At 48.5% G+C, this 10,083-nt stretch overlaps 1 protein-coding gene across 1 annotated transcript in view; it reads left to right on the top strand.

The window, feature by feature from the left end:
• LOC310816419 (protocadherin-1-like) overlaps nucleotides 1-7,874 on the top strand; it is a 16,682-nt gene extending 8,808 nt beyond the window's left edge. Inside the window, exons 2-3 of the mRNA XM_083686602.1 lie at nucleotides 1,616-2,444; nucleotides 4,214-7,874. Coding sequence (XP_083542728.1) covers nucleotides 1,620-2,444; nucleotides 4,214-6,469 — 3,081 coding nt within the window. The 5' untranslated portion in view covers nucleotides 1,616-1,619 and the 3' untranslated portion in view covers nucleotides 6,470-7,874. The remainder of the gene's footprint in view (nucleotides 1-1,615; nucleotides 2,445-4,213) is intronic.
• Nucleotides 7,875-10,083: the final 2,209 nt, after the last annotated feature.

The following is a 10,083-nucleotide window of genomic DNA, read 5'->3' on the forward strand; positions in this document are numbered from 1 at the left end:
GAGAGAGAGAGAGAGAGAGAAGCCTAATGTTCTACAGGCTTGAGAGGGTCCTCTGCAATTACCACAGTGGGCAACATCAAAGTACCGTGACCTTAAACCTTAATGGATTCAACAGAAACCGGCTTTATTTATAAGATTTTCTTTTTTCTCTCTCCGTCTATCTTCACTATCATTTTCCTCCCGCTCATGTGTTGGTTGTTAATGTAGCATGTGGCTCCCTCATACCGGGGGGGGGGGGGGGGGGGTGCCTTTCTCTCCTCCACCTTCCTCTCTACCCCCTCCCCCTCTCTTCTCTCCTCCTGCAGCGTGATGAGGATTGAAACAGAGAACCTTTTCCTAGTGAATGTTTAATAGCTCAAGTGGCCAGTGGAAGATTAGAAAAGCTCTATTTTCTTTCTTTCTCTCTCTCTCTCTCTCTCTCTCTGTCTCCCTCTCTGGCCTCAGGACCAGACCAGGAAATGAAGGTTCCACACACACACACATTCCCACACACCTCTGTGCATTATCAAATAGCGATCACTCAAGATTGCTATAGGGTGATGAAGTACAGTAGGCCCTATGCTGAGAATGATAATTGTGTCTCTTTATTCAGCATGGTAGACCAGAAAGAGCAGTTTGAAGTATGATGTGTGTGTGTGTGTGTGTGTGTGTGTGTGTGTGTGTGTGTGTGTGTGTGTGTGTGTGTGTGGTGGTGGTGGTGGTGAAGCAAGAAAAAAACAAGGACGTGAGAACTCCACAGTTTAACTTCCCTGACCCTTCTCCTTTTTCTGTCCTTGGTTACAGGAGGCATGAGACATTCCATGGAGTAGGAAATATACAAGTGGAATGAATTACAGCCAGGGGAGAAAATAGAGAGAGGGAAAAAAAGTAGCCATCTAGGGGAATGGCGATCAAAGCCTGCGCTGCGGTGGAGCGGTAATTAATAAAGGACGAAAGAGGTTAAGAATCAAAAGCAGTCTTGCTTTGTGTAAATTACCTTGTGTTAAAATTAGTCCTTGATTATGGGGGGGGGGGGGGGGGGATGCTTTGGTTGAGATTTCCATCATCGCAGAAAACAAAAGCCAGATTTCTGGCACCAAATATGAGCTCCGCTGCCATTTAGTGGAGTATTCAGTTTAAAAGAAAATCCGAATAGGTAAGAGTACACACCGTTTGCTTGTGGTGGCTTTGACTGAAGTCCAAATTGCCCAACTTAGGCCTGTGTCTTTGTCAAGGCACTTATTGGCTGGAGGAGGAGGGTCTCAGCAATGGCTCTAGAGGTCCTACGCGTCTGTCATACTGTCCAGCTGACGCACAGTACCTGGCAGAGGTGCAAGGTCGGCCCCGTTTCGTGCATTGTACAAGGCTTGCGCTCCTCCTATGAAGCAGAGGTCTCGCACAAGTAATTGTTTCGTACACATTTAGTACCTTGCGAAAGAAGACGTTTACAATATGCTGTGTTAAAAAAATTACCTGTCATAAATCGTGAAGAGTTACCCTCCTCTGAATTCAAAGTCAATCGCCGTTAAAAGGTTTTTTGGCAATGTTCGTGCCCTTTGTGTGGAAGAGGCTTCCTCTAATCTTGTTTGTTTCTTTGTTTGTCTTTTGTTTATTTATTTATTTTTCCCCCTTACAGACCGATGCTGTGTCAGTTGGGCGGAGTGATGGCGTTGAGGTGGGCGGCTCTGTTGGCATTGACTGCCGTGCTGCTGGGTTGTTGTGGCGCCGCCCCCAATGAAATTCTCTACCACGCGCCCGAGGAACAGCCGCCCAACACTCTGATCGGCAGCCTGGCGTCAGACGAGGGCCTGCCCGACTCAGGCCACCTGTACAAGCTGGAGGTGGGTGAGCCCTACCTGCGGGTGGACGGCAAGACGGGCGACATCTACACCACGGAGGTCCCCATCGACCGCGAGACCCTGAGAGACTGCCGCAACCTGTTTGAGGGAGAGAAGTGTTTCCTGGAGTTCGAGGTGTCCATCACAGACCTGATCAAGGGCATGGGCCCGCGGCTGATCGAGGGCCGCATCGAGGTGCAGGACGTCAACGACAACACGCCGCAGTTCGCCTCGCCCATCCTCAGTCTGTCCATCCCGGAGAACACGCACATCGGGGCGCTCTTCTCCATCCCCATGGCCCACGACAAGGACTCGGGCCACAACGGCGTGGCAGAGTATTCGCTGACCGCCGGGCAGGACGCCGACCAGCTTTTCAGCCTGCAGGTGGCCGAGGACACGGACGAGAAGCTGCCGCAGCTCATCGTCATGGGCAACCTGGACCGCGAGCAGAAGGACTCGTACGACCTGAACATCCGCGTGGTGGACGGGGGGACACCGCCGCGCGCCAGCAGCGCTCTACTGAGGGTCACCGTCACCGACCAGAACGACAACCCACCCAAGTTCGAGAGGAGCCACTACGAAACAGAGCTGGCCGAGAACAGCCAGATTGGACACTCTGTACTGCAGGTGAGGGAATTAGACACACACACACACACACACACACACAACTAGCGTTTAACACGTATCATGTTGCCATTTCATGCTCTGAAGTTGTTGTTTCATTCCAAACCACAGATTCACTTACAGCCTCTTAAACTATTTGCGGTTTGAGTGTTTCAATAATTGGATCTGGGAGAGACTTGGTGAGAGAAAGAATCTGTGAAACTAGCTCTGTGAAACTAGCTCTCGAGCCCCTGGAATTGTGAGGGGCAATTGTCAAGCACCCTCGTTACACTACGTCCTGGGCTCTGAACCAAAACAAAAGGGTTAAGGTTAAGGAAACGATGAAACCAAATCATATTCTTTCATTCAGCCAATCGATTTTTCTTCTCGGTTCTCCTCTGACGGTTTAAACACTGGCTTTACAAAACACTTGTGAATTATTGACAGGTTCTGAGAATTGCATATTGAATTGCAAAGCAAACACAGCCGCTGCTAAGATTAGGCAAGCCATAGAAGTTGGCTGTTTTCCAGGAGCAATTTCAGGCAAGTGTCCAGGCATAAAATTGGTATAAATACTGCTAATCTCCTCGTCAACAATTAGTTCAATGCAATGAAGTTATTTTCAAATACTGTGTCAAGAGTATTCTGTCAGTCCCTTCTTAATCTTGTGGTGGAGCCCTTGCAAGTGAATGTTTGGCGATAGGGGAAAAAGGGTCAGAAGTGTCAATCAACCATTTCCGCTTCCTCAAAGAAACACACTCGGAATGCATGTTAAGGGAAATTAATGTGGGGTTTCTGTGGCGTTTGAAATAGAATGAGTCACACAGAGCAATAATACTAATAAGCCCCATGGATAATCTCATGACTGAGTCAGATTAAGTCATGCATGCCTCAGTAATATGAGGGCTGGGGAGTTCTGTACGTAGGATACTGTACGTAGGACCTGCTATAATGCGTAATGTAATACCCATTCTGTCAGTGGTTCTTATTTGTATGCAGACTGTCACTCATGACGCACCGTCCAATAGAATGTGACAGTGACGCACAAGGTTGGGTCCAAAGGTCAAAGTGAGTCACTGGTTAATTTTCAATCTAGATGATGCCTCACGCAATGTTTTAACAGTACTAGTCAAACCAGATCAACTCAGGTAGTCACACAGGGCTACAGTGTATTGTGCAATGTACCGTCAGATGACAGCATGTATGTGAAATACACCGTCACATACGATATATTGTGCTATGTGGAGTCTCGGTCAATGATGTATTAAGATTTGCTTATGTGCGAATATGTTATCACCAAACAGTTGACATTTCCGATTGTGTAGGTAACATGTACAAATATATTAACCACTCACATGCAAGCCACTTCTCCATTTATATATGAGCCTTATATTTCGCAAGAATCACACAGACAGGGACAGTCAATCCATTGTCACCGATCTCTGCCACTCCCACCACTCGCCCTAATGGCCCCTGTAGGAGCAAATGAGAGGGACATTAACACCCTCACTCATTTCCCCATTAGACTCCAACCACCCATGTGACAATCACTAGATGTTTATGTGAGAGCGGGTGCACTTGGTTTAGATGGCCCATTATGTATCATACAGAGCATTAATCAATTTGTTTTGGTATTAATATTCTTTACACCTTATTATACACATTTGAGTGTGTTGAGGAAACGCATATTTGCAATTAAAAAGAGACAACTGTTTTCGGTTGTCCTACATGAAATTCATGTGTCCCTATTGGTAACCCCCCCCACCCCTTTTGTGTTTGTGTGTGTCCTACAGGTTAGAGCCAACGACGCTGACATGGGCATCAATGGGGAGATCGACTACAGCCTCCACCAGGCCTCTGAGACGGTTCAGAGGCTCCTACGTATCGACCGCTCCACAGGCGTCATCTACGTCAAAGGCCTGTTGGACCGCGAGGAGGAGAACTTCCTCAAGTTCTTTGTGGTGGCCAAGGACCGCGGCCCCAACGCCAAGAGCTCCAAGGTGCTGGTCAACATCAACGTGAAGGACCAGAATGACAACGCGCCCGCCATCGAGATCCGCGGCATCGGCCTGGTAACGCATCACGACGGCGTGGCCAACATCTCCGAAGACATGCCCATCGGCACCCCCGTGGCCCTGGTGCAGGTTTCAGACCGCGATGAGGGAGAGAACGCCGTGGTGACCTGTGTGGTGGCTGGCGATGTCCCCTTCCAGCTACGGCCTGCCAGCGAGTCCGCCAACGACAGGAAGAGGAAGTACTTCCTGCAGACCACTACACCGCTGGACTATGAGCGTCTCAAAGACTATATCATAGAGATAGTGGCAGTGGACTCTGGCAACCCTGCTCTGTCCAGTACCAACTCCCTAAAGGTTCGGGTTACTGATATGAATGACAATGCTCCTGTCTTTTCCCCGACCCTGTTCGAGGTGGACTTTGCAGAGGAGAACCAGCCTGGGGATAAAGTCCTGGATGTTGTAGCTACGGATGCAGACAGCGGCACCAACGCAGAGCTCACCTACAGCATCATCATGGACGCAGCCACCAAGGGGCTCTTTGAGATTAACTCCATCACTGGCGAGGTGCGTGTGAGGAACCAGCTGGACCGCGAACACAGGGAAGAATACGAGTTCCACGTGTCGGCGGCAGACAAGGGCTCGCCCAGTCTGAGGGGGACGGCCACGGTCGTGGTCAAGGTTCTCGACCGCAATGACAACGACCCCAAGTTCATGCTGAGCGGATACAGCTTCTCCGTCCTGGAAAACATGCCCCCGCTCAGCCCCGTTGGCATGGTGACGGTAATCGACGCCGACAAGGGCGAGAACGCCAGGGTGCGACTCTCCGTAGAACCCGACAACGGGAAGTTTATTATCCAGAACGGCACAGGCACCATCCTTTCCAGCATTTCCTTCGACCGGGAGAAGGAGAGCACCTACACCTTCCGCCTGAAGGCCGTGGACGCCGGTGATCCTCCTAGATCGTCCTATGTGGGCGTGACCATCAACGTGCTGGATGAGAATGATAATGCCCCTTATGTCACCAAACCCTCCAACTCCACCTACAAGTACCTCCCCCCTCTCACTGCCCCTGATACGCGAGTGGAGGTGGTCGAGGCTGAGGACATCGACACAGGACCCAATGCAGAGTTGATCTTCAGTATCACCGGGGGCAACCCTCACGGACTGTTCCACATCTCCCCCAACAACGGGGAGATCACACTGGCCCAGGAGTTTACCGGCAAGCACAATGGTCTCCACCGGCTAGTAGTGAAGGTGAGCGACAAGGGCAAACCTCCGCGCCACACTACGGCCCTGGTCCACATCTTCGTCAACGAGACCATCGGGAACAGAACCCTCATAGAGTCCCTGGTGGGCCACAGCCTGTACACCCCCCTGGACCGAGACATCGCCGGCGACCCCAACTACGCCATGGCCCAGCGCAGCAACATCCTGTACGGCAGCTTGGCAGGCCTCGCTGGGGTCATCCTGGTCATCGTGGTGGTCGTGGTCATCAGGCACCGCCTACAGAAGGACACCAAGAGCGGCTACCAGGCGGGCAAGAAGGAGAGCAAGGATCTCTACGCTCCCAAACAGGGGCCCAAGAGCGGGAAGGGCAAAAAGAGCAAGAAGAGCAAGGCCCCCAAGCCTGCTAAGCCACTTGAGGAGGACGAGGAGGCTAGCCTCCAGAAGGGCCTCAATTTCAAGCTGATAAACGACTCTGTTAACGACAGCCCCAGGATCCACCTGCCCCTCAACTACCCCCCAGGCAGCCCGGACCTGGGGCGGCACTACCGCTCCAACTCCCCCCTGCCATCCATCCAGCTCCAACCCCAGTCCCCCTCCGCCTCCAAGAAGCACCAGGCTGTTCAGGATCTGCCCGCCACCAACACCTTTGTGGGCACGGGCGACAACAACTCTACGGGCTCCGATCAATATTCGGATTACAGCTACAAGGCCAACCCACCGAAATACAGCAGCAAACAGGTAGGAGAATCCTTCGTTAACACGGCAGAGTACAACAGGAACAACATGTGGCGCGGCAATATGTGGTAGTCATGGAACTGATTCATTCATAAAAGATCTGCCACCAAAGCTGCACTGGTCACACTGTCTCTCTCACGGCCAGCATGCCCACTACCCCCTATCCCAAACCAGGGCAAGCTTGCCTCCTCATCTCTTGTTTTCATTATGATTTTATGTCTGTTTTAAATTGAACTCGTGACACGTTCGCACTATGAAGAATATATCATTGTTTTTTTATTTAAGTTTTCTCTCACCTTTTTTTAGGGGGTTTAAATGAAGGAGCTTCTGTTGATTTTGTATTTGTTTTTATTTAAATGAGGGCATATGTTTGGTTTGGGCGTTTTAGTTTACTGTGCCCCACACACACACACACACACACACACACACACACTCTGTGTGAATGTGTTTTGAGAAATCATTTGGTTTTAAAGCCCTCTTTATGGCAGGATCATATTTCCCTTCGCCCACAGAGTCTGTTCAAGTGTGACAAAGAGCTAATGAGAATTCCTCAGACAGTTTTATTGTCTCGGCTGCCATTGGAAAACAACATGTTGCCTAAATGGCACTTTTCAGTGTTTTTCACTGGGTTCGAACCAATTAAAATCTTTCGGCAAAGGTAAAGAGCCAAGGGGAGAAGTGAGAAAGGAGAGGGAGAGGGGAAGTCCCTTTTTTTACCCAATGCCGCTGTACGTCCTGTCAGGCCATTGAGAGATGTCTCTCATTATTCTCTTCATTTACTGGGGCTTAAGTAAATTGTTTGCACAGATTAATCACAGGTAATTCGGGCCCCACTCGCCTGTACACAGAGAGTGCCTTGCTTTATTTAATGTACATATGTGGGGGCCGTTAAATGCCTGCTCATAATGGCTTCTTCATGTCAGGAGCGTGGTATGGCACATTTATGAGTTATGGACTCCGGGCTCCGGCAAGCTGTGAATAATGTCACATCCACTGTGAAATGAGAGGCTCTGAAATGAATAGAACAGGAGACCAAGGTTGAATGGCGTTTTGCAGTTATAGTACTGGTTGGAGAGAATATACCAAAAAAAAGATGTTCGCTTTGTTCGTATGACCTCTTCCAATGATTTAAGAGACAATCGTGTGAGGTAGTAATTATACAAATTGTACATATGTGAATAACAAACTATTTTTGCTGTTGTATTTTTTTTTGTTTTCATCATTTGTTGTTTGTTCTGACTGCAACATTTTTCTCTGTGTGCTTTATACTCAGTGCAAAGCCATTCATTGTCTGTGAAAAACTGAACCTTGTTAGTAATGCTTGCATTCAACTCTACATATTACGGCATGAACCAGAAGAGAAACACACACACATACACACACACACACACACACACTCACACTCACACTCACACTCACACTCACACTCACACTCACACTCACACACACACACACACACAGACACACCCTCATCTACCACACAAGGGACTCAGCTTACGGCAGGTCATGTTAAAGTGTAATCTCCAGCCTAACACTGGTGGGTTTATACTGAGCACAATAAAGCAGGCCATGCTTAATAGACAAATATGATTTAGAATGCCCAGGAGGCATTGCGGTTCAGTGACTGTGTTCCGTGTTGCTTGTGTACCATCTGTGAGGTGAACTGTATTTAAAGCTGCAGTTATCCCCATTGTAACACTTTTCGTTTTGATACTGTTTTTGTTCCATCCATTTGTTTGCTAAATAATGTATCCTGGGGACACAATTTGTACCGTTTTTTTTACTAAAGACAGTTTTATTTCAATAAAAATTGTGTTAAAATGTTGAAATCACACTCTCTGTGCATTCCATGGGAATTTGGGCTTTATCTAAAGTGGGATTGGGTCGGACCAAATGGGTATTAAGTCCACAAATGGGAAATGAATGCTTAAGGTACAGTATTCTGTTTTCATTATCATCTCTATTTGTTAACAACCATTAACTTTCCATATAACACACTCAAATAAAACATGGCTTATGTACTCACACATTTGACTAACAGCGACACAGAAATTAATGCTTGTTCATTTCCAGCATCCGCTAACCACTTTCCACAGGACTTAATTCTTTTAATTTATGCTCCCTCCTAACGGTTAGCATTCAGCTACAGCTTTTGTAGCTAAATGTTGCAGACGACTGCAGTCAAATGAATGCTATTTATAGCGGCTCTTGGCCTTTCTGAATACCACATTAGCTAATATAACTGAATTAGGCCTAATGCTATTCTCTGAACAATGAACTTTTTGTTACTGCTCCCACTGTCCTAGTTTTGTGTCCCTAATGGTAAACATTGGATGATTTTACTCAAACTGAATCCCTAACCTTTAGTCTAGCCTAGCCTCAGTTTCAACCACCTCAATACCAACCAGACCACTTTAATGCTGTGGAATGTAGTGAAGCGGAAAGACCCCGCCCCGCCCCCCCTTCTAAGTCAGTGACTTTATGACGTCTCTTTGTGTACAGTATGTGTGGTGACTTTGTGCCAAAACAACAGAACAGCAAACAATGGGCACCGACCGCTGACGATTTGGGCAAGTCCCAACAGCTCCCAAAACGGGCGAGGAAAGAGCAGAAAAGAAAACGCGTGAAAAAGGGAGCAGGTGCTGACAGAGAGGAGGTGGTCACATGTTCAGAGCGGGGGTGGGGTGGTGAGGAGGTTGGAGTGGTAGGGTGGTGAGGAGGAGGTTGGAGTGGTAGGGTGAGGATAGGGTGGAGAGGAGAGAAACTATCTTCTGATACTTTGTGTTTCGATAGTCCTTGCATGCCAAAGGCAACTCTACTCCTCCGTGACCCCCACCCCCCCTCCCAGAGAAAAGAAAGAAAACACACACACACACACACACATTACACACACCAACAAAAAACAACATCCCACCCTCCCACCACACTCCTAGTACCCACCCCCTCAACCTCCAACATTGAAATTCATCCTGCGTCCGTGGTGCTTAAGCACTGCCGATTCTGCCCTCAGCTTGCGCAGTCACCATGGAAACCAAATGACCAGTGTGTGTGTGTGTGTGTGCGTGTGCGTGTGCGTGTGCGTGTGTGTGCGTGTGCGTTGTGTGTGTGTGCTGACTCACAGCCTATGCGGTGCAGGTGGGGGGGGTCAAGGCAGAGAGGGGCAACCGAGGGTGGGTCTGTGGGTGTAGAGAGAAGGCACACACCAATCTGGTCATCTTTGCCTGGTTTGCATCTCACTCATGTCCATAACCATGCCAGCAGCCCCGTAGTTTTATGTAAATGTGACAGTTTTGTCTATTCATTCATTCTGAGAGAGAGAGGGAGAGAGTGTGAGAGAGAGAGAGAGAGAGAGAGAGAGAGAGCGTTCTGCCTTTGGCTCTCTCTACTCCTTCATACCCAACCCAACGTCCACATCACTGCATCTCATATGAATCACACAGAGATAATCACATCATCAGTTTCCTGCCAACCTTAATACAGAACAGAAGAATACTGTACCTTGAGTGTTGTTCTTTTCCCTCAGTGCTCTGCCCAACGAGAGAGAAGAAGAATGTGGGATACTGCAGCCTTAAACCAGTGTTTTTCATATATACGTATATATATATGTATGTATATATATGTGTGTGTGTGTGTGTGTGTGTGTGTGTGTGTGTGTGTGTGTGTGAGTGTGTGTCATGTTCTGTGAA

The sequence above is a fragment of the Argentina silus genome, assembly GCF_951799395.1.
Source record: "Argentina silus genome assembly, chromosome: 15".
NCBI lineage: Eukaryota > Metazoa > Chordata > Actinopteri > Argentiniformes > Argentinidae > Argentina > Argentina silus.